This window comes from Mustela erminea, chromosome 19 (genome assembly GCF_009829155.1).
Source record: "Mustela erminea isolate mMusErm1 chromosome 19, mMusErm1.Pri, whole genome shotgun sequence".
Lineage (NCBI taxonomy): Eukaryota > Metazoa > Chordata > Mammalia > Carnivora > Mustelidae > Mustela > Mustela erminea.
The window spans coordinates 7,157,720-7,183,023 of record NC_045632.1 but is presented as its reverse complement, the minus strand read 5'-3'; the positions used below and the strand labels follow the sequence as shown (position 1 = coordinate 7,183,023).

Genomic DNA, 25,304 nt, shown 5'->3' with positions numbered 1-25,304 from the left:
CACAGTCCTTTGGGCCATTTACACCGAGCCTGAGCTGGGAATTTGAACCCAGAGCTCATCCTCTTCTTTCACATTTGTCCAGCCACATGGAGAAGAACTAGCCAATGTTATCATGTTTATTAGTTATCTAAAATGGCGTGCAAGTATCAAATACATGTCCACCCAGACACTTCAGATACTTACTTCTTTTATTTTTTGAAAAGATTTTATTTATTTATTTATTTGTTTGTTTGTTTGTTTATTTGGCGGGGTGGTGTGAATGAGTGAGCAGGGGATGGGGAGGAGTAGAGGGGAAAGAATCTGAAGCTGATAGCATGCAGAGTATTACTGGAGTCAAAACCAAGAGTCAGGTGCTCAACCAACCAACCGACCAAGCCATTCAGACACCCCGATACTTATTTCTTTTAAATGGCTGATAAGGAATGTCAAGGACAGATATTCTACAATGTGCTCTCACTGCTTTCTTTTACAGTTTAAAAAATTTTACTCCTTTATTTAAGAGAGAGAGTGTGTACAAGAGACCGCACAAGCGGAGGGAGCAGCAGAGGGAGAGGAAGAAGCAGGCTCTCCACTGAGCAAGAAGCCCACAAAAGGCTTGATCCTAGGACCCTGGGATCATGACCTGAGCCAAAGGCAAATGCAGACCTGACTGAGACACCCAGGAGCCCCTCTTTTACAATTAAAAAAATTTTTTTTAGATCTTATTTGAGAGAGAGGGAGAGAGAGCATGAGAAAGAGCAAGAGCGAGCGCCCATGAGCTGGGGGAGGGGCAGACGGAGAAACAGACTCCTTGCTGAGCAGGGAGCCTGACGTGGGGCTCTATTCCAGGACCCTGGGATCACAACATGAGCTAAAGGCAGATGCTTAACCAACTGAGCCACCCAGCACCCTTCTTTTGGATTTTAAAATCTAATCAAATTATAAAGCCATTTCTAGAAACCCAAGAACCAATTCAGAAAACTCATTCTTAAATCCTGTTTCTCTTGATCCACTCTTGGTCATAATGGAATGATAGTTTGATATTTCTAAAATGGAATTCTATACAGCAATTTGCCAGTGGATGGGCCACGACAACATGCAATCATAAATTCTCCACTTAAATGAAAAAAGTCAAATAGAAATTTGACTTTAAATGCTCTATTATTATCTTTACATTAAATACCAAACAGACAATAACAACGTGTGCTGGCAGAGGTCATAGCTGCGTTTACTCTGTGAGTAGTGACAGACAGGGAGAGCAGAGGGGAGCTTCCAGGGGTCTGATGATCCTCTTTGCATTGATATGAGTGCTGTGTACAGAGATGTGATCAGTGATCAGATGTGATCAGTTTCATTATCTGTGCTTTTAAGTGAAAAGAAAATACATATCACCAATAAAAACCATGAGATATAGTGAGTATATTTATACATAATGTCCTTGCATTGTGAAGGAGGAGTTTAAACCTATTCAAGAAAAAAACTCTGATTACTTTTTCAAATCATGCAGAAATTTCTAGGTTGAAAACCTAGCCAATTATAAGTATACAACTTCTAAAGAAAAGAGGCCAAATATACACTTGTTTTTAAAAGTTTCTTCTGGACATACAGGAATTGAAATAGAAAATAAGGATAAAGTCAACAATAAGCACTACCAGATATTTACCCAAAAGATACAAACATAGTGATTTGACGGGGTACATGTACCCAACGTTCATAGCAGCAATGTCTGCAGTTGCCAAAATATGGAAAGAGCCCAGATATCCATTGACAGATGAATGGATAAAGAAGACACGGTCTATATATACAATGGAATATTGCTCAACCATCAAAAACAGTGAAATCGTGGCATTTGCAATGAGGTGGATGGAACTAGAGGGTATTATGCTAAGTGAAATAAGTCAATCAGAAAAAGACAAATATCATATGATTCCATTCATATGTGTAATTTAAGAAACAAAACAGATGAACATAGAGGAAGGGAAGGAAAATAAAGGAAGATGAAAACAGAGAAGGAGGCAAACCGTAAGAGACTCTTAACTCTAGGAAACAAACTGAGGGTTGCTGGAGAGGATGGGAGTTGGGGGATGGGGTAACAACTGGGGGATGGACATTAAAGAGGCACTTGATGTAATGAGCACTGGGTGGCATATGCAACTGAGAAATCACTAAATTCTACCCTTAAATTAATAAAAAAATTGTTAGAGAGGTAGATATCCTGTGTTCTTACCACTATAAAATTAAATTAAAACATGTGGTCCTGACACCTCTTGTCTGGAGCACCTAATTATAAAGTTATCTTTTCCTTAAAGGCTGCTTCTCTAACTTCAAGAGAGAAAGTAGCCTGTTCGTAATCATCAAGTCACAGATGTTTTCATTAGAGACACAATTACTGTTTTCATGAAGTGCATCCTATGCCCAGACTTAGAAGAAAAACAGCTGTTGTAGTCCAGAAACAACTGCAGATGGGTGGCTCCTGCGTAGGATGAAGTAATTCTTATAGTTTCTTCATACTCTTTATTATAAGCATGGTAGTACTGTAAGTACACCTCTAATAGCACTGAAATTTTAATATATGATTCCTGAAAGGAAATGCGAGCAGTCTATTTACTTCATAACTATAACATTTAAGCACCTTAAAAGTCAGATTTAATTTATCACTAAGTTTATCAACAGTTTATCAACAACTGTCTTCACTGACAATCACACTACGTTGCACTAGGAGCCATCAGGGATTGGCACAGGGTTTAGGACCCCCATCCTCATTACTCGCTCAATGCTTCACTGAGGATTTATTCCACCTCTCTATCTGGCCTTGCCACTATGTCTCTTTCTCCTCCAGACATGAACACTTACTCAGACTTCCTTCCTTGCAGATTCTGCCTCTGGCTGAAATTAAAATTACTCACTGGAGGGGCGCCTGGGCGGCTCAGGCGGCTAAGTGTCTGTTTCAGCACAGCCAGTACATGTGGGAGGGCAGGCAGCTAAACTCAGAGAAAGGTTTGTGAATTTATGATCTCACCTCCTCTCAGAACCGCAATTATTGTTTCTCCTGTAGGTGTAATGACAGCGCAGGCTTGGGGATCTGGGAATGTTTCTATAAAAACTTTTTCCCAGTTGCGAATTACTTAAAACAATTACAAGTTTCTTCTGAGTATCTCCAAGAGACCATCATAGTGTTTGGGGAGGCTCTTATTTTTTCATGAACCGTGAAGGCAGAAAAAGAAGGAAGGACTGAGTCCACAGGAAAAAGCATGAAGTTGGATGCTTACTAACACCATATACAAAAATTAACTCAAAATGGATCAAAGGCCTAAATGTAAGACCTAAAACAATAAAATTCTTAGAAGATGACATCGGTCAAAATCTTCATGATACTAGATTTCACAATGATTTCTTGGGTGTGACACCAAAGGTACAGGTGACAAAAGAAAATATAGAAAAAGTGGACTAAATGAAAATTTAAAACTTTTGTACACCAAAAGACACCATCAATGGAGTGAAAAGGCCCAACAAAATGGGAGATAATATTTGTAGCTCATTTATCTGTTAAGGGGTTGTATACAGAATATATAGAGAACTCTTAAGACTCATCAGTAACAAAGAAAGAAAAAAAAGTTCGGTAATTGGTAAAAGGACTTGAACAGACATTTCTCCAAAAAAGATATACAGATAGCCAATAAGTACATGAAACCTCACAATTCATTAGGGAAAACACAAGTCAAAACCACAATGAGATGCCACCTCACCTCCATTAGCATGATTACTATAAAACAACCAACCCCCCCCCAAAAAAAATTAGCAAGGACAGCAAAGATGTGGAGAAATTGGAACCCTTGAGCTCAGGCAGTGGGAATAAAAATCACAGCCCCTAGTGCCATTTGGGTGGTGCAGTCTGTTAAGGGTCTTACTCTTGGTTTTGGTTCAGGTCAGGATCTCGGGCCCCTGCTGAGATCAAGCCCTGCGGGGGCCTCTGCACTGGGTGGGGAGTCTGCTTGGGATTCTTTCCCTCTCCCTCAGTCCCTCCCCCCACTCACACTCTCTCTCAGAAAATAGTGATTAAAAAGATAAGTCACTGTAGAAAACAGTTTGACAATTCCATAAAAAATTAAAAATAGAATTACCACAGGTTCCCGCAATCCCACTTCCAGGTGTATATTGGAAAGGATTGGAAGCAAGGGCTTGAAGAGGTCATTTGTGGACTCCTGTTCACAGCAGCATTGTTCACAATAGCTAAAACATGCAAGCCACCCAACTGTCCAACAGAAGAGTGGAAAAGCAAACAGTGGAATATTGTTCAGCCTTAAAAAGGAAGGACATCCTGTCACAGGTGAAGACATGGATAAACCTTGAGGACATTACGATAAGTGAAATGAGCCAGTCAAAAAAAGACACATCCCGGGGCGCCTGGGTGGCTCAGTGGGTTAAGCCTCTGTCTTTGGCTCACGTCATGATCCCAGGGTTCTGGGATCGAGCCCTGCATCAGGCTGCTTGGTGAGGAGCCTGCTTCCCCCTCTCTCTCTGCCTGCCTCTCTGCCTACTTGTGATCTCTGTCTGTCAAATACATAAATAAAATCTTAAAAAGAAAAAAGACACATCCTGTCTGATCCCACTTATAGGAGGGGCTTATAGTAGAAAATCACATAGAAAGTAGGATGGTGGGTGCAAGGGTCTTGGGGGAGGAGAGATGGGGAGTTGGTGTTTAATGGGTAGAATGTTTCAGAAGTGCAAGATGAAAAGAGGTCTGGGGATGGACAGGGGTGATAAGGTTGCATAAAAATATGAATATAATTAACCACTGAACTGTACACTTAAAGCAGCTAAGGTGGTAAATATGTTACATTTAGATTTACCATAATTTTAAAAATTAGGGGGAAAAAGGTTCTATGAGCTCTGCCACATGAGATGAAGGTGGAGAGTGTGGGTATGACTGAGTATGGTGGTGACAGACAGAAAAGAAGGTCAGGGGACACGGGGTCAGATGGCATGGTTCATGAGCATAGGGTTTGGGGAAAACGGAGTGCAGAAGGAGAGAGTACAGAGGGAAAATGCATACAGGGGTTCAGAGGTGCTGTGTGTTTAGAGTGCAGAGGCGTCTGAGGACATACAGAGGGTAAGTACGCAAAGCAGGGAAAGGCGGAGCTCATTTTGGGCCCCGTGTGACAGGGCCTACAGCAGTCATGGGCACAAAGGTAATATTTGGGAAGAGACAGTAACAGAAAAAAGGAAGGGCAGGGATGGGCAAAAGGCACCGGCAAGTTCAGGTCCACAGCGGTAAAGAACACTGGAGGGGGCGGGGCTCTGTTTTAAGATTTAAACATTCTCTTTAAAAAAATATATATTTTATTTATTTGTTTGACAAAGATCACAAGTAAGCAGAGAGGCACGTGGAGGAAGGCTCCCTGCTGAGTGGAGAGCCCAATGCGGGGCTTGATCCCAGACCCTGGGATCATGACCTGAGTCGAAGGCAGAGGCTTTAACCCACTGAGCCACTCAGGCGCCCCTTAAATACTCTTTTGAATGTGGGATACAATAACACACACACACACACACACACACACACACACACAAATGGAAGGCAGAACTCTATTACTTATGGCTCTGCATGAGAGAAGGACAGACAGGCGACACAGGGGATTACCCCCCAGGGAACAGGGTAACTGCAAGCTGAGGCTGTAGGGACAGCTTCTGCATGGCTAGTGGGATGGGGTTAGCTAGGGTTAGAGGGAACCCTTTGAACTGGCTGATTTAAATAATCTCCAATGTTCCAGAGCATAAGGGTCGTCCTTAGTTGTCTGGTACCTGACCCTGGGCGGTCACAGCTGCTGCAAAGTGGTGCAGTGTGAGAGAGCCCAGTTAGGACAGGGGTTGAGGTTAGGCTTGGTCAGCTGCTCAAGAGGGGAGACTGACCATTCACTAGCCAGGCCCCCAGTTTATCTTCAGGGTATGGATGGGCTGGATGTGGTTGTGGCCCAAGACACAAATAAAGGCTGGAAGGGAAGCTGGAACCTTGCATAGGGGGAAATGGGCTTGGGCAGAATGTGTGGGTGAGGAAGTCAGCTGGGGAGGGAGTGGGCATGAGCAGGCTAAAGGACAGAGAGGGCCTGCAGGGTGCAGGTCTAGGGGGCTACCGAGGTGGGAAGAGGGGGAGGAAATGGAAATACATCTACAATGACCTTATTTCCAAATACATTGAGGTTACTGGGGGTTAGAACTTCAATATATTAATTTGGGGACACACAATTCAAACAGATTGCTATGATTTGAACGGTACATTAATTCCATATACAAGTGTTCGCTTCGGCAGCACATATACTAATTCCATATACAAGGCATAGCCTCAAAATGCAGCTGTGTAGGGGCTCCCGGGTGGCTCAGTGGGTTAAAGCCTCTGCCTTCGGCTCAGGTCATGATCCCAGGGTCCTGGGCTCTCTGCTCAGTGGGGAGCCTGCTTCCCCCACCTCTCTCCCTGCCTCTCTGTCTATTTGTGATCTGTCAAATAAATAAATACAATATTTTTTAAAATGCAGCCGTGATTCTTCAAGACAATGAAAATTGGCAAGAGAAGAGAAGAGAGTGTTTTTCTCAGATAAATGCTGAGTCCCAGGGTGGATGCTGTGTTCTTTCTTACTCCTAAAATGTCATACATTTTCTGTTTATTTTATTTTTTTTTAAAGATTTTATTTATTTATTTGACAGACAGAGATCACAAGGAGGCAGAGAGACAGGCAGAGAGAGAGGAGGAAGCAGGCTCCCCGCTGAGCAGAGAGCCCAATGCGGGGCTCGATCCCAGGACCCTGGGATCATGACCTGAGCTGAAGGCAGAGGCTTTAACCCACTGAGCCACCCAGGCGCCCCTCTGTTTATTTTTTAAACACTACACTCAACGTGGTGCTAGAACTCATGAGCCTGATACTGAAACTCATGTACTCTTGCCACTGAGCCAGCCAGGTGCCCCCTGCCATACTTTTTAATTTATTTATTTGTCAGAGAAAGAGCACAAGCAGGGGGAGTGGCAGGCAGAGGGAGAGGGAGAGGCAGGCTCCTTACCGAGGAGGGAGCCCGATGTGGGGCTTGATCCCAAGACTATGGGATCATGACCTGAGCTGAAGGCAGACACTTAATTGCTGAGCCAGCCAGGTGTCCCTGCCATACCTCTTTTTATATAATTTTAAAAGCACTTCTTCTGCTTCTCTGGAATGGAGGTATTGAGCCAAACAGAATGGTGTGTGTGTGTGTGTGTGTGTGTGTGTGTGTGTGTGGTGTGATTTTTAAAAAGATTTTATTTGAGAGAGAGAGAAAGCACGAGCTGGGGGAGAGGCAGATGGAGAGGGAGAGGCAGACTCCCCGATGAGCAGGGAACCCGATGCGGGGCTTGATCTCAGGACCCTGGGCTCATGACCTGAGCCAAAGGCAGATGCTTAAGGACTGCGCCACCCATATGTTCCTGTAGTGAGATTTTGATACAAGTTCAGATACGTTCTGGAACTGTGTAAGGATACACATCAGTGATAAAAATTTGTAATATCTGGAGATCATGGGTAATTCATGAATGCTTTTATTCTATTACTTAAATATTTTAACATTAAAATTGTTCTCCAACTTTCTTCCACCACCTTTTTGACATCTGTCCCTACATGACCACTATTCCTGGGACTCCAGTGCAACTCTACTCACCTTCCATCACCCCCTCAAACTACACTGTTTGCACCCTTTGTCTCACTGAAAATTCACTCCTAATTCCAGTATCTCCCCCCATTTCCTGGGTCTTCGACACACCACACCTTCCGCAGCCCCAGCCTCAACTGCTGCACAAACCCATTCCGCACCCACATGCACTACCTTACTCAGGTCGCCCCCTGACCCTCTCTCCTGGAGCCTTAGCTCACTCCCCTGTGCCTCTTTTGCCTCTCTTAATGCTCAGTCTCCTCCAGGGTCCCTCTTCTCTACTGATATTGTCTTGGACCATGGTGTCTTCCTCCAAGGTCTGCCTGCTGCACACATCCTCCCCTTCCCCTTTCCCACCATGATTTTAACCCCTCCAAGACCTTGTCTCTTGTAAATTTCACCAACCAAAGACCATGAATATCTTCCCTGCAAAGTGCGCATCCCCATTTCCCCCTTCACTCCCCTACATACTTTGTCTCCTTGTACCCCCAAATGTGGAAATGTTCCTCGTGACATTGAGCACACTTTTGTCCTTTATCTCTCTGCCTTCTTTCTTCTCCTGTATTCTCTTCTCCCCTCATCCCAGGACCTGTGCACCACCATCTATCTTGTCTCTATATCCTGCTTTCCCCACACCCTCTTGCTCACCTGTTCCGCCATACACTTATGCACAGCCACTCCCCCATGTACGGTCATATTCTTACCACACATCCCAACCTAAGGGGGTAACGCTTACGGCACTTCTTAAATGCTTCATATTATAAATACTGCCTTTGTAGGCTGTTGCGGGATTAGGATTATAAAGGATGGAAAGAGAAGGCCCCTTCCTCGGTATCCAGAAGTATGAAGATATATTCTTCTGTGTTAAGAATGTGCGATTGCGATCCAGACATGCCTGGTGGCTGTGTGGTTTTAAGAAAATGAGTAACTGTGAAGTTGTGTAAATGTCATTATTGGTGTTTTTGAGAGTAAACTTGTGTATGGTGTTCCAGAGTGAGTGTGGAACTAGGCTGGTGTCATATTAAGTATGCATGTGAGTGCATGAGTATTTCACTGTGTGCATGCATGTGTGTCTTTGCCTAAGTGTGTCAATGAGTATGTGTGTGAGTCATCTGGATTGCCCACATTGTGGATTGCCCACATTGTGGATTGCCCACACTGTAGCTCTAAAGCCTGACTTGAACATTGGGGGCAACTAGATAATAAATCTGGATCAAACTGTGGATTTGTTTGTACAAAAAAATCAAAGAACCAACTTGAATTCTGTACTTATGTTTCTTAATTACCAAAGCATCAAGTGCTCAGGCAGCAAATTTAGCCAAATAGGTGTGGAGAATTGGTAAGCATTTGCTGTTTTGGAATTAGGTTAGTAGTAGTGGCTTATTTGATAGTTTCGGGAATGCCAGCATCTACCTGTTAAACCCTCTGATCCCAGCGCTTATACCTGTTAAGGGCTCTTTTAGAATCTCCTTTCTTCTGTAGATGCTGCTCTGTGTCTCCTTCCTACCATTAGAAGAGGGAGGCAAACAATGGTAAAGTATATTTCCTATATTGGGTGCCTGGGTGGCTCAGTGGGTTAAGCTGCTGCCTTCGGCTCAGGTCATGATCTCAGGGTCCTGAGATCGAGTCCCGCATTGGGCTCTCTGCTCAGCAGGGAGCCTACTTCCTCCTCTCTCTCTCTCTCTGCCTGCCTCTCTGCCTACTTGTGATCTCTGTCAAATAAATAAAATCTTTAAAAAAAAAAGTATATTTCCTATAAAATTTCCATTAATAATAGGCATTGGATTATGCAAATGAGCCCAATAGTTGACTTTGACGTGGGCGAGTTCAATGATTTCTAACTATAAATTGTTGGCGTCATGTTCTTCCATCTATTTGCATCTCTTTGCAAGCCCTTCGTAAGTATTTTACTTACTCCATTTCTCTGCCAATAATTTAAATGAGGGTTCAGCTCAGTGGGATGAAGACTGGGAAAGAACTAGGCATTGGGGAAACTTCTGGGGGAAGCAGAGCCCAGTGAGACACACATAATCGCTGCCAGTCTGTCACACGGCAGACCTGTGTTTCCTGCTGCTCCCCATGTGAGACCCTGTTTCCTCGAGGGATAATGAAAAGAAAGAGCCTCTCAAAATTACTCTAATAGTCTCTTAGGAGGTGCTAACTAGGAACTTGTAATTGTTTTTTGGTAATTAGCAACAGGAAAAAGTTTTCAGAAATATTGTCAACTCCCCAGCCTATACTCCCAGACACAGACATGCAGACACAGATGAAATGGTAATTAGGGTTCTGAGGGAGATGACCTCACAGAATCACAAACCCCTATGTCAGGGTCTGTCTACCTATGCTCTGACCATAGTGACCACCACACTGAGCCCACCATCCTGGCAGCAGGAAAGAGTTGAGTACATATTTTCTATTTCAGTTGGAGAGGCACAGTCTCTAATGGAAGGAGGCATATTAGGATTCTGCATAAGTGATCGTGTCAGAAAAAGTCATTCTCTCATTCTGAATCTGGTCCAGTGAAAAAGCACACAGGAAGAACTAATTCCTGAGGAACAGAGTGAGCTAGTAAAGAGGTGGGAGTCCTAGACCCTACTGATGGCATCTAAAGCAATGTGATACAATCCTGTTGGACAGTGATTTTTCTCTATTATGTTCCATTAGCCAACATCTAGTACACCATTAGTTTCTGATGTAGTGTTCAACGATTTATTAGTTGCATGTAACACCCAGTGCTCATCACAACACGTGCCCTCAATACTCATGACCCGGTAAGTGTTGAAGTTGATGTTTAATGCAAGGAATAATAAAACCTGATTTTTAAGGTGCTCATGGATGTAGCAGTAAAATCAATTTGCTGTTCAGCTCTGTTTATAGGAATCAAAGACCAAACTTCAGGATTACTAGAGGTACATCTACTAGAGCTCACAATAATGAGTGAGATTAATTTATCGGAATCAGCTGATCCTATCCAGAAAGTGTATGCAAACAGTAATGGCTAGAATGAAAAAATTTTCTCTAATCTGGAGACATTAATAGAGACCATAATTGTATTTTGAAAACACTCCAGTGTCGGGGCGCCTCGATAGCTCAGTGGGTTAAGCCTCTACCTTCGGCTCGGGTCATGATCTTGGGGTCCTGGGATCGAAACTGACATGCTTCCTTCCCCCTCCCACCTCCCCCGCCTGCTTGTGATCTCTCTGTCAAATAAATAAAGAAAACACTACAGTCTATTGATTACAGTAAGGCTATTTTACCTCTTAAATTTAGGGGAGGAACATTAAAGGAAGGACTAACATAATAATTATGTGTTTCACACAACTGTCTCGCTCATATCATTTTGTTTTCACCTGTAATAATATTTTCATTGACTGTAACAAAGGTACCATTCTGGTACATTTTGACAGTCAGGGAGAATATGGGAAATTGCTGTACCCTTCACTCAATTTTGCTGTGAACCTAAAACTCATGTAAAAAATAAAGTATTACTTATATTCTCATAGCAATCCAAAAATCTACTATATTAACTTATAAAATCACAAAATTTTGTGCCTTCCATGTGCCACTTTGCATGTCATATCATTTATGAATATTGCATTGTTGCAAGTAATTTTACATAATTCAGGTATTAGTAGGTAAATATGTGATCTAGAATTAACAGTAATTTAGTTTCTAGCCTACAGTATTTTATCATATATTAGTGTTTTATGTCTCCCAATATAAGGTATGATGTGATTATTCAACACTTTCTGCGACAGTTACCTTTATGCTTATGTTCTTGATATAAAAGCAAATAAGTCTTTTTGTTGCATCCTAACATGAAGCCAGTCTTACACCCATTACACACACCTTGTGATGGAGCAGGTTCCTACCATATTCTACTGCCAGCAGTGCATCTACATTTATTAAGGTAACTAAAGCTTTATTCATAACTGATATTGGCCTATAATTCTTTACAAATAAGTGGAGACTTGTTACATACAACACTACAATAACAGAAATCCAAAGTCAAATGACAAAGTATAAAATCAAAATGAAATATAGACCTGGATTATGTGATGAACACAAGGATTCATTAGTTGCATATAACAGCCGGTGGCTCATCACCCCAGATGCCCCCCTTCACACCCATCATCCGGCTACCCCATCGCCCACCCCCTTTCCTTCTGTAACCCTCAGTTTGTTTCCCAGAGTCCCGCTCTCTCTTAGTTTGTCTCCCTCTCTGATTGCTTCCCCTTCAGTTTTCCCTCCCCTCTCCTGTGGTCCTCCGCGTTGTTTCTTAAGTTCTGCATATGAATGAAATCATATGATAAATTATTTTTCTCTACTTATTTCACTCATCTGTGTGGATGCAAAGGGTGGGGATTTATCCTTTTTAATGACTGATTGATATTCCATTGTATATATGGACATCTTCTTTATCCATTCATCCATTGAAGGGCAGCTCAGCTCCTTCCAGGCTAGCTACTGGGGACACTGCTACTATGAACACTGGGGTGTATGTGCTCCTTCTTTTTACTACATCTGTATCTTTGGGGTAAATACCTAATAGTACAAATTAGCTTTTAGTAGAGGATGGTAGTTTAATGCACTATCTTTGTTACCAGCAATGAAATTAAATATAAAATGGACACTGGACTTTAAAATTCCGAGGAGACAAAACCCTTTAAGCCACATAAGAAAAAACTAAAATCTAGCTTATTTCATGAACATAATAAGCAAAACGTAGGTTATTTCTTGTGAATGCCTCTGATAATCGTTATGAATTTATCTTTCTAACAAAAGGCATAAGATAGTAATTTTAGCCAATCCCTTGTCATCTGGAAAGCCCCATTGTAATAACCAATCACTGTAATCACTTTATAAGCGATCCTGGAACTTATGTCCCTGACCTTCACAGGTTTTAAATCTGAAAGCTCCCTGGTCATCAACAGTCCTCATATGCACAATAAAGTCTTACTATTTGTTGACTAGGGTGTTTTAATTTTGCTATTTCTGGAATTTTCACACAGCACAACCCATTTCAAGTCCCTGCTCTGCCCTAAGCAGTAGATTCTGACAAATACAAATACTTAACCTCTCTCTGTATCTGTTCTCTTCATCTTTTAGTTACAGCGACAATAGTGCCAGCCTCATGGCTTCGTGAAGCATGAAGTTCTCTCATGAGTGCCTTCACAGAAGTGATTTTACATTACAAAGACTCTTTAAAATAGTTACACATTCAACCTGTGGAAAACTCTTAGTAAAAGAAAAACATTAAGTCAACATTTCTTAGTGGAACTAATAGTTTTAAGTGAAGAATAATGGATTCCAGTTGACATGATACATCTCACCAGGGCCCATTCAGGATCCTTTAGCTCAGAAATACACTCAGTCACTGGGAACTGACAAGATGACTGTCGGAGCTCTGGCGGTGGGGGTGATTTCATCATATACTATGGTTGGAATCCTGGGCAATTTTTCTCTTCTTTACCATTACTGGGTGTGGGCCAAGGTCTTTATTTTTTATTTTACTGGGTGTGGGCCAAGGTCCATCGATTTGATTCTCAAGCCACTGATTATAGCCAACTCCTTGGGCATTCTGCCTAAAGGAGTCCCCACACAATGATACCTTTTGGGTGGAGACATTTCCTCAATGACAAACGTTTTTTGCATGTTCACAGAGTGGGCAGGGTTGTGTCCAAGGGTAGCAGCAGCCTCTGGATTGTCTTCCAGGCCATCATGATCAGTCCTAGAATTTCAGGTAGACGGGGCTTAAAGTGAACTCCAAAGTACATAAGCACGTCCACAGCCCTGTGCTGGATCCTGCCCAGGCTGGTAAACACAATTTTTCTTATGTATATCAACAGGAAATGGAGCAACAAAAAAATCACAAACAGAAATAAGTTTGGATACTGTTCTTCAGTTCGTCATGACAAAGCCAGAGGCTCAATGTATGCAGAATTGTTACCATCCCCTGACGTGCTATGTTTGGGGCGCAGGCTCTGGGTCGGCAGCTGCATGGTTTTCATCCTGTTCAAGCACAAGCAGAAGGTCCCACATAGTCACAGGACCAATGACTCCTCCACATCATTTGAGTCCACAGCCACCAAAACCATCCTTTGTCTGGTGAGCACCTTTGTCTATCCTCTCCTCCACCTTTCAAGTCATTTTGTCTGTTTTTGATAATCCCAACTGGATCTTCCTGAGCACCAATTCAGTAATCACTGCTTCCCAACTGCCTGCTCGTAAGCCATGAGCACACACAGTCTATCTACGTTCTGTCTTGCCTACATAATACAAAGTCCCTCAGCTAGGAGGAAAATGTAAACAGTGTTTTCACCCAATGTTCAGTCACTTATCCACTCATCCCCCTCAGAATCGTATGAAACAGTGACATTGCAAGAGTGGTGGTAAACACACACACACACACACACATATTTGTGTATTATAGAATGTGTGTGTGTGTTCGGGCATTTCATGGTGTGTGTTCCTATCAATCTGATTATGATCACCCATCAGGTAATAATACTGGAAAACTATTAGAATGTAAAGTTCTTAATTTAAAATACTTATCTTTATCCTGCCCTTCTAGTTGATCTTAACATACATGAAAGGTATTTTTCACTTACCTAATTTAGTTCTTATGTCCTAGTTGTATCTCTTGAAAAAAAGTCTAAATGAATAACATTTATAAAGTAAGTAACATTTGACTTTTAACAGGATTAGTCTTTCATGTTTAATAATGGGCGAATTTGGAAAGCATTTACCAACTTATTATGTGTGCTTCATGATACCTGTTCTATTTTATTCTATGTTGACTTCTGTGTTAGTTCTACATTTTGCTTCCAAGGTGATGTTGATTTAGTATCTTAGACTTCAACCCAGAATTTGCCCAGCATTTGTAAATACTAATCACAATATAGTTATTTAATAGTTAACCTCCACCTTGACAAGGTCACTGAATACTAACCTACCTACCTTCTTATAACTAACTTTTTTAGTTGCTGATATGTATTGAAAATTTTTTAATGCATAGCTTATGAGTGCACTGCTCAAATTTCACAAACTGAACACACATGTATATAGATCCGAGGTTAAAAAAGAAAACACTGACAACCTTAAGAGATGTTTGTTTCCTCATGCCCTCCCAGTTACCCAAGACTAACCCAAGAGTAACCACTATTATGACATCTAACTGCATACACCGATTTCACTTCTTTGTAATTCAACTGAATGGAATCCTACTGCCTGAACTCCTTTATATTTGGCTTTTAAAATTCCTTATGTTTGGGGGCACCGGAGTGGCTCAGTCCATTGTGTCCAACTCATGATTTCAGCTTGAGTCATTTCTCATGGGCTGTGGAATTGAGCCCCATGTCAGGCTCTATGTTCAGGCGGAGTCTGCTTAGGATTCTCTTCCTCTCTCTGTCCCTCCCCCTACTTGCATGCATGCCCACTCTCTCAGATAAATAAATCTTTTTTAAAAATTCCATGTTTGTTAATTTATCCATATTTTTTCATGCTGTTCGTGACAGAATTCCACTGTGTGAACATCAATTTTCTTTCTATCAGTCAATCAATTTAATAATTCTTCTGTCCATGCATATGAGTGAGTTTCATTTGGGGGCTATCATGAATAAACAGCACTGGTATGTAAATTCTAGACACTGGTTTGGTGGTACATGTATGAATGTCTGTTGGGTACATATTTGATAGAGGAACTTTTGGGCCATAGGTTTACATCTACTCAGCTTTTGGAGATAACTGCCAGCTTTCCAAAATGTTTGTACAAATTTTATACCCATCAACAGTGTACACACCTGGTTTATACACAACTTTATCCAGGCTTAGTAATTTTTATCATTTTCACTTTAGTCTTGTGGTTGGTATGTGATGCTAAACCAGGCAGTGAGAGGCAGGCCTGAAACAAGCAGCTTCACTAGTTTGTCATTTACCCTCCTTCTGGAAGGATAACTGAGGACTTATCAAGGCTGATAGAGAACTGGGTGAATGAAAAGCATTAAACCTTCATGTCTCTTACCAGTGAACAGCCAAAGGTTGCAGGAAACAAAAAGGAAATGTGCCTGTGAGGGTGGGGCCAGGAGAATGGCAGAATGGGAGGCCCAGAACCCTCCTTTCCCCAACAGACACAGTGACTCAACAACAGCTAAGAGATGCCTTCCTTTTGTTTGAAATCCATGAACTAGTTGAGAGATTCCTGCACCCTGGGTGAGCATCAAACCAGTCAATGAGACCGGCAGGAAAATTTGAGATACTCTTGTCATAATCCCTACGCTTGGCAGAGCTCCCAGCTTCCCGGAGGGAAGAAAGAGCTGTATCACACATCCAAAGTTCCAACTTTTCCAAGGGCTTCCCAGGGGATTGGTTTGTTTTCTGTCTCAGAAGGCTGATGGAACCTGGCATACTCTAGATGCCTGGAGGCCAAGGGAGTAAAGAGAGGTTTAGACAAGCATATAAGCAGGCAACGAAACTCCTCTTCCAGCTCAATGCAGTGTGAGCAGAAGAAAAAGTTTAGATTCCACATTCTCCCTAGGCAGAGAAGGCCTGACTTTATGTCCAAAACCCAACTTCTCTGGTGATGACTGAAAGACTGGTTTCTGTCTTACCTGTCTCAGACTGACAAGACCCAACATATTTTAGATGCCTGGGGCCACTATAACAAAGATGGTAGCTTGAACTAGTGTGAAGATTTGAAAGGCTCCCCAAATCTATATGCCCAGTCCCTAAAGACTGGTACAGGTGGCAATTTTTTTTTTAACTAATGCACAACACATTAATAATTAATAGTTAATAATTAATAATCAACACAGAGTCAAGGAAAATGATGAAACATGGAAACATGTCTCAAAGGAATGAGATACATCTCCAGAAAACAACCCTAATGAAATGTAAATATCTGATTTACCTGACAAAGAATTCAAAATAACCATCATAAGGTTACTTAATGCAGGAGAACAATTCATGAACAAAGTGAGAATTTCAACAAAGAGAGAGATAAATATCAAACAGAAATCTTGGAGCTGAAGAATTAAAACAAAGGAACTGAAAAACTTACTACAGGGGTTGAACAAGAGTCTAGAGCAGAAGAAAAGATACACATAGGCTGAAAGTGAAGCAATGGAAAAAGACATTCCATAAAAAGGGAAACCAAAGAGAGTAAGAGCGGTCATACTTACATCAGATAAGACAGACTTTCAATTAGCATCAGTCATAAGACAAAAGAACATCAATATATATTGATAAAGGGGTCAATTCATTAAGAGGATACAGCAAATATACATCCATATAATCCAGTACTAGAGTACCTCAGTATTTAAAGCAAATATTGACAGACCTGAAGGGAAAAATGGACAGTAACACAATGATAGTTGGGGACTTCAATACCCCATTTTCAACACTGATGCTTCATCCAGACAGAAAATCAGCAAGGAAACAGTCAACTTGAAGAACATTCCATTCAACAGCACTATAATAATATCTTTTCGAGCATACATGGAGCATTTTATAAGGTATATTGCACGCTGTGCTATAAAACAAGTCTTAACAAATTAAAGAAGACTGAAATCATATCATGTATTTTTTCTGAAACACATGGCATGAAACTAGAAGTCAATAAAAGGAGGAAAACTGGAAAATTCACAAATATGTGAAAATACCATACTCCTGAACCAAAAAGTTAAAAAAAAAAAAAGTCAAAAGGGGAAATCAGAAAGTATACCGAAACAAATGAAAATGGAAATACAATATACCAAAAGTTACAGGATGCAGCAAAAGCAGTTCTAAGAGAAAGTTTATAGTAATAAATATCTATATTAATAAAAAAAAGTCTCATATAAGCAATTAACATTATGCCTCAAGAAACTAAAATGAAAGAAATAAACCTTAGTAGAAGGGAGGAAAAAATAAAGAGAAATAAATGTAATAGAGACAAGAACTAGAACAGGAAAAAAAAACCCTGAAACTAAGGTTTGTTTGTTTGTTTTTTTTTAAAGAAAATAACAAATTGTTAGCTAGACAAAACAAAACAAAAAACAGAGATAGAGAGAAGGGAGGGGGATGTAAAAAATTTATAAATGAAAGGAAAACATTATAACTGATTCCACAGAAATAAAAAGGATCATTAAAAATCTATGAAAAATAATATGCTAACAAACCAGGCAATCTAGAAGAAATAAATTCTTAGATACATACAGTCTACCAAAATTGGATAACAGGGGCGCCTGGGTGGCTCAGTGGGTTGGGGCCTCTGCCTTCGGCTCAGGTCATGATCCCAGGGTCCTGGGATAGAGCCCCACATCGGGCTCTCTGCTCAGCAGGAAGCCTGCTTCCTCCTCTCTCTCTGCCTGCCTCTCTGCCTACTTGTGATCTCTGTCAAATAAATAAATAAATAAAATTTAAAACAAACAAACAAACAAACAAACAAAAACAAAAAAACAGAAAACCTGAACAGACCAATAACGACTAAGGAGACTGAATAAGGAATCAAAAACCCAACAAAGAAAATCCCAGGTCCAGATAGTTTCACCCATGAATTCTACCACTTAAAGAACTGACACCAGTTCTTCTAAAACTCCTCCAAAAAATGAAGAAGAACACTCCCAAACTCATTTCACAAGGTCAGCATGACACTGATACCAAAGCTAGATAAGGACACTATAAGGAAACAAAACTACACGTCAATTTATCTGATGAATATCGATGCAAAAATCCTCAACAAAATATTAGCAAACCCAATTCAAAAGCACATAAAAAGTTCCATACACCATAATCAAGTAAGATGTAAGGATGGTTCAATATATGCAAATCAACAAATGTGATAGACCACATTAACAGAACGAAGGATAAAAATTATACAATCATCTCAGTAACTGTTGAGAGCACTTAACAAACTTTAATATCCTCTCATAATAAAAACTTTCAACAACCTGAGTATAGAAGGAATGTACCTCAACAAAACAGAGGCCATATATGAAAAGCCCACAGCCAATTATCACATACTCAAGAGTTCAAGTAAAGCTTTTCCTCCGAGATTAAAAACAATGGTCCCAACTCTTACCACTTCTCTTCAACACAGTACTGGAAGTCTTAAAAAGAGTAAATCTGTAATTAAAAAAAAAAAAAAAGGCATCCAAATTGGAAAGGAAAAAGTAAAATTATCTGTTTGCAGATACGATCTTTTATGTAGAAAAGCCTAAAAATTCCAGAATAAAACTGTTAGAATATATGAATTCACCAAACTAGCAAAATGAAGTCAACAGAAAAACCAGTTGCATTTTTATATGCTAGCAATGAACAATCTGAAAAGGAAATTATAAAAACAAGAATAAGCAAATAGTCAGAGGTAAGAGACTTCTACAAAGAAAACTACTAAACATTTCTGAAAGAATTTAACATAAAAATAAATGGAAATGCATCCCATGTTCATGGATGGGAAAACTTAATACTGCTAAAATGTCACTACCACTCAACAGCAAAGCAATCTACAGATTCAACGAAATCCCTATCAAGACCCCAACGATGTCTTTTGCAGAAATAGAAAAAACCATCTTTTTTTTTTTTTAAAGATTTTATTAATTTATTTGAGAGAGAGACAGTGAGAGCATGAGCGAGGAGAAGGTCAGAGGGAGAAGCAGACTTCCCATGGGGCTGAAAGCCCGATGTGGGACTCGATCCCGGGACTCTAGGATCATGACCTGAGCGGAAGGCTGTCGTCCAACCAACTGAGCCACCCAGGCGCCCTAGAAAAACCCATCTTATGGAATCTTAAGGCACCTTAAGGAATCTTAAGGGACCCCCAATAACTAAACAATCTTGAAAAAGAACAAAGCTATTGTACTGAACTCACTTTCCTGATTTCCAAACAAAGCTACTATAATCAAAGTAGTGTGGTATTGGTCTTTATGATCAAATGATTTCTTTTTAAAGATTTTATTTATTCGACAGAGAAAGATCACAAGTAGGCAGAGAGACAGGCAGAGAGAGAGAGAGAGAAGCAGGCTTGCCACTGAGCAAAGAGCTGAATGCGGGGCTTGATCCCAGGACCCTGAGATCATGACCCGAGCCGAAGGCAGTGACTTAACCTACTGAGCCACCCAGATGCCCCTATGATCAAATGATTTTTTAAAAAATATTTTATTTGACAGAGAGTTAGAGAGAGCGAGCACAAGTAAGCAGAGCATCAGGGAGAGGGGGAGAGAGAGAAGCAGGCTCTCTGCTGAGCAGGGAGCCTGATGTGGGGCTCAATCCCAGGACCCTGGAATCATGACCCAAGCTGAAGGCAGCTGCTTAACCAACTGAGCCACCTGGGCACCCCTGATCAAATGATCTTTTTTTTTTTTTTAAAGATTTTATTTATTTATTTTACAGAGAGAAATCACAAGTAGATGGAGAGACAGGCAGAGAGAGAGAGAGGGAAGCAAGGCTCCCTGCTGAGCAGAGCCCGATGCGGGGCTCAATCCCAGGACCCTGGGACCATGACCTGAGCCGAAGGCAGAGGCTTTAAACCACTGAGCCACCCAGGAGCCCCAATACTTCATTTTTTAAAAAGATTTATGTATTTATTTTGTGAGAGAGTGCCCGAATAGGAGGAGCAGAGGGAAAGAATCTCAAGCAGACTCTGAGCAGGGATCAGGGTTCGATCTCATGACTCCAAGATCATGATCTGAGTCAAAATCAAGAGTCAGATGCTTAATCAACTGAGCCATCAAGGTGCCCCAACCCTTCATTCATTTTTATGGCTAATATCCATTACATGGATACACCACATTTCATCAGGTGGATACTTGGGTGGTTTCCACATTTTTGCTATTGTGAAGAAGGTTGTTACCAGTATTTGTGTCTATTTCTTATAGGGACATAGGTTTTCAATTCTCTTGGGTATATACTTAGAGGAGTACAACGGGTAGGTAAATGGTAACCGCCACATTGTTTTCCAAAGTGAACACACCACTTTCCATTTCCACTGCAAATATATGAGGATTTCAGTATCTCCACATCCTTACCAACACTTGTTATCTGCCAATGTATGGACATAATTACTTTTTTATATTTGTGTCCTGCAATCTTACTGAATTTATTATTATTTTTTTGTGTGTGGATTCCTTAGGATTCCCTATATATATGATCATGTCATCTGTAAATATAGTTCTACTTCTTTCTTTCCAATCTGCATGCCTTTTCTTTTTTTATTTTTCTTGCCTAATTACCCTGAACTACTGCTACAATGTTGAAAAGTGGCAGGAGTGTGTATTTTTGTCTTATTTATCTTATGTGGTAAGTACCCAATCTTTCACCATTATTATAGTATCTGTGGGTTTCTGTAGATAACCTTTTATCAGATTAAGGAAATAAGGAAATTCCTTTTTTTTTTTTTAAAAGATTTTATTTATTTATTTGACAGAGAGAGATCACAGTAGGAGAGAGGAAGGGAAGAGATCACAGAGAGAGAGTAAGGGCAGCAGGCCCCCCGCTGAGCAGAGAGCCCGATTCGGGACTTGATCCCAGGACCCTGAGATCATGACCTGAGCCGAAGGTAGCAGCTTAACCCACTGAGCCACCCAGGCGCCCCAGGAAATTCCTATTTCCAGTTTACTGAGTGTTTTTATAGTGCAAGTGTGGGTTTTGGTAAATGCGACTTTTTAGCATCAATGGAGATGTTGTCATGTTGTCTTTTACTGACTAGGTGTATTACACTAATGCTAGCCTTAGAACGAGTTGGGAAGTGTTCTCTTCTACTTTTGGGAAGAGCTTATGAAAGACTGGTTATTCTTTTGATGTTTTGGTAGAAAATTTACTGAAGCCATCTGGGCCCAGATTTTTGTGGGCAGTGTTTTGATTACTAATTGAATACATTCCATATATTCCTAAGACACACTTATTTCTGACAGTTATATGTATTCCATGCAAGAAAGATTAAAAACTCTGAAGTCTTAAGTTGGGTTTTGCTACTATAATAGTACAGGTCAGATCAGGTTTTGCCCCCAGTGACTCATTACAAAGCCTACCATGTATTTCTACATTTTGCATCATAGTTAAGAGATTAGGACTCCTATTTTCTGTAGGGCCAGCCATGCCCTGCTTCTTCTCTTCCAGCTTGTAGGGCCAGCTTCCTGTCCTTGGTTGGGCCCTAAAAGGATCTTAAGCATTATTTCCTTAAGAGGAAACTAAGTCATTCTTTTTTTTCTTCTGGAAGAGAAGACTCAGACTGTTGAGTTCTGATCTGGTAAGCCCATAAGAGCATGCATCAGACACCCAAAACACTGTGGGTCTGTGTTCTCATCTGAAAAAGTTTGGACAGGGAAGAACTAAAGGGAGTGGCTACAGTGGGGATTTCCTCGAGGTAGGAGGGCTGATAACAAGGCACGTGTTAAGACTTCATGTTTTGATCAATCTGAGAATAGGAGAGCAACAGGGCCTTCCTTCCAGCTGCTTCTTTTTTAACTTCCCATGGGTTTGAAAAACAGAAGTGGCCTCAAGTCCACCTCCTCAATCTCTCTGCCTATTCTCCTCAGCCCCAGACCCAGCTGAGGTGCTGCCCTTGCCCCCTAAGACCATCATCCCAGCCTCCTCCCCATCCCAGCTCCTCCCTGACCTTGTCTGACCCTGGAAGAATCTCCATCCCTATTCCCCACCACCAAGTCTTACTTGATCCTGTCCCTCAGGGTCACATTCAATCCTTTCGAGGTATTTGGAGGCTCTTCAAGATCTGGCCCCTACATACTTTTCCATGCTTACCTATGCCACTCTGCCTCTTTCCTCACTCTCCATACTGAATTACTTTGGTTTCCCAAGAAGTGAGGAGAGAAAGCTTTCCAGGTAGATGTTCATGTTACATGTGAAAGGCTGGAGATGTTGAAGCACATGCGGGTTTACAGGAACCCTCCTTTCCCAGGGAGAAGCAGGTGATGAGTCTCAGAAGACTTGAATCCTGGCTGCCAAGATGACTGCATCCTTCCCTTTACTCCCCTATCCAGGTGTCACCCAGTCCCAATCTGTCTTCTTGGGAAGCTTTGTTTCCCCTTTTTACCTACAACCTCCCCAACTCCACGGTACCTGCCTCCAGCTCAAAATTCCTCTTTTGCTTAGACTGTATCCTCCCAGGTCTCCTGGCCTCATGTCTCCCCCTTCAATTCTGATACTGTCAGTCCTTTACCAAAAACCCCTGTGGCTGCTCTGGCTTTAGGATAAAGTTTGTATCTTCAGCTTGCTCCAAATGCTCTATACACTGTAATCAGCCTCAATTCCGTAACCTGTTGATGCTCCACCTGTCTGTTGCAGAGCTAAGATGGAACCCAAAGTTTCTCTCTGGACCATGTGTGGCTGACCGTCACACTGGCATTCCCCAGTGAGCCACGTGACTTGTTTCAGCTTGTGATGCAAGCTCTCATAAACTGGGCCTTGTGCTGCTCGAAACTGCTTTGGAACCATAAGCTATCAGATAAAGAGATCCAGCCACACTGGAGAGGCCACAGTGAGAGATGCTGTACCAGGCCTCAGCTGAGGTGGTAACCCCAGACATGGGGGTAAAGAAGTCATCTTGAATGTTCCAGCACCAGTAGATACCGTATGAAGCAGAGGAATCTTCCAACTGAGCTGAGCCCAGACTGCAGAATTACGAGGAATAATATTTTCATTGTTATAATCACTAATTTTGGGGGGTGAGTTGTTATACAGTAAAATGTAAGTGAAACACAATGGGTCATTAACTCAATGTTCTTTCAGCCAATTAGTGGTAGACTGTCAAATGAACTTCAACACTCATCAAGCTGAAAGTGACCATACTGCCCCACCCCCCAACCTCATCAATTCTTCACTCAGTGAGTCCTTCAAATATCTGTATCCTAGGAAAGTACGGTCCATTTGTGTTGTGTGCAGGGTGGGGGACAGAACTTAAACCACAGGTCCTTCTCTTATGAAATGAACATAAGCCAATACTGGGAGGAATAGGATCTCCTTCACCCTCATCCCCCAGGACTCAGTTGGGCATAACAATCAATAGGAGCTCAGTAACATGATGGCTGAGCTGGTTAAATCACCTTGCCGCCCAGTACCAATTTCCCCTCCACCCTGCTGAGCAAAACTGTACTCAGTATCACGTCCTTTGTGAAACCTTACACGTACCACCATCCACTAAGTCTCCTGCTCCTCTCTCCGGGGCTCTTTGGCCCCTGCATCAGTTAGAATTCGGGTGACCTGCAAGTGATGAAACCCCAAATGAACAGTCACTCAAACAGTTTAACTCTCCCAGGTAACCAACACTGGTGTGGGTTTTCACAGCATCAGGGACCCAGGCTCCTCTTATCTTGTTCTGCCACCTTGCTGGGCCTATGCTCCTAATATTACTTCTTGGCCCAAAATGGCTGCTCCCACTCCAGCCATCTGGTCTACCTACTGTGCAGAGTGCAGGAAGGAGGAAAAACAGGGGGCGTTTATCTCCTCCCTTAGGAACACTTCCTAGAAGCAGCACACACCACTTCTGTTCATATATTATTGGCCAGAATTTAGTCACAGCACCACACCAAATGTTAAGAGACCTGGGAAAATGCCTTGAAGCCAGGCTGACATGTGCCTAGCTACACACTGCAGTGTCTCTATTAATTAGTGAAAAAATGGGAGAACACATGTTGAGGGACAATGGGTTCCATCTTGCCAGGCCCCCTTCCATTCCCCCTTCCATTCCCTGATTTTCCTGTGACTTCCTCAGGGACATAGCCTGACCTACAGGGAGTTCAAGTTACAGCTGACCCCGACTGCTTTTCGCATGCCATGCAGCACAGTTAGGCACTTTGCATGTTTTAACATTTAGTCTTCACGTTGCGATTTAGATTCTACCATTCTCTCCACTTGACGAAGTACAAAACAGAGTCAGAGAAACCGGGTAACCTACTCAAGGTCACACAGCCTTTAACTAAGAGAACGAGGATCTGGATCCTGGCAGTCTCGCTCCAAGGCACCTGCCCTGAACCACCACATACTCGACTGATGTCTGTGAAACTAAGCTGCACCAAAGGGCTCTCCTGGCCAGAACTGCATGGACCCGCTATCCTGGAGGCCAGCTACACTCCTGGTATGGCACCCCTCCTCCACGCTATTGACTAAAACCAGAGGACCAGCTATTTCTAGACCTTTATTTCTCTGTGAAAAGGGAAAACAGGAATAAAATAAAAACGGCACAGTTGACACACACACAAAAAAAAACCACTGAGGGAGAGGGGAAGAGGAGGGAGGAAGGGAGAAAGGAGGTGAAGTAGATGGGGGAGGGGGTCCCCATTACAGCAGCAGGAACCAGTGACCTGGGATTCTCACATCTCTCCCCTGCAGACAAAAGTGGCCCCTTCCTCCCAGGGTCACTGCCCTGTTCCACCTTGTGCTCCCCCGAGCCTCTTGGGAGATGGATTCCCAGGTGAGAAGTCGGATTCCCAGGCTGGGGAGAGGAGGAACCGTGCTGAGGGAAGGGGCCTGGGGTTAGACCATGCACAGGGAGTGACAGCCAAAGTCCCCCCACTGTCTCCCTGAGGAAGGGATCTGGGTGGGGGAGGAGGGTGGGTGGACACCAGAGGCCGGCGTTGGCTCCTCTTCCAGCATCAGGCGAGAGACAGAACTGGGGGAACAGGAACAGGCGGGAGTCAGAACCACAGCTAGCCCTCTGCCCACAAGTG

General features: G+C 42.1%; 1 protein-coding gene, 1 long non-coding RNA gene and 1 pseudogene across 4 annotated transcripts in view; 1 reads left to right on the top strand and 2 right to left on the bottom strand.

The window, feature by feature from the left end:
• Positions 1–836: 836 nt before the first annotated feature.
• Positions 837–12,178, bottom strand: LOC116579179. Its single transcript, XR_004281163.1, has 3 exons — positions 12,167–12,178; positions 10,964–10,969; positions 837–1,342 (listed from the first exon to the last, which is right to left on the bottom strand). It is a non-coding gene; the product is annotated as an uncharacterized LOC116579179 (long non-coding RNA).
• Positions 12,179–12,911: 733 nt separating this feature from the next.
• PPP2R1A (protein phosphatase 2 scaffold subunit Aalpha) overlaps positions 12,912–25,304 on the bottom strand; it is a 52,141-nt gene continuing 39,748 nt past the window's right edge. The window contains exons 15-16 of one of the 3 annotated variants that reach the window (XR_004281151.1): positions 23,767–23,838; positions 12,912–13,656 (exon numbers count right to left, since the gene is read on the bottom strand). Coding sequence is in view for 2 of the 3 variants with exons in the window: in XM_032324128.1 (XP_032180019.1) it covers positions 23,819–23,838 (20 nt within the window). In the remaining variant the exon portion in view is untranslated. Of the gene's footprint in view, positions 13,657–21,826; positions 23,839–25,114; positions 25,247–25,304 lie in introns of those variants that run through there. The other 2 variants (XM_032324128.1, XM_032324130.1) reach the window with 2 other exon arrangements.
• Positions 13,037–13,986, top strand: LOC116580049 (annotated as a pseudogene).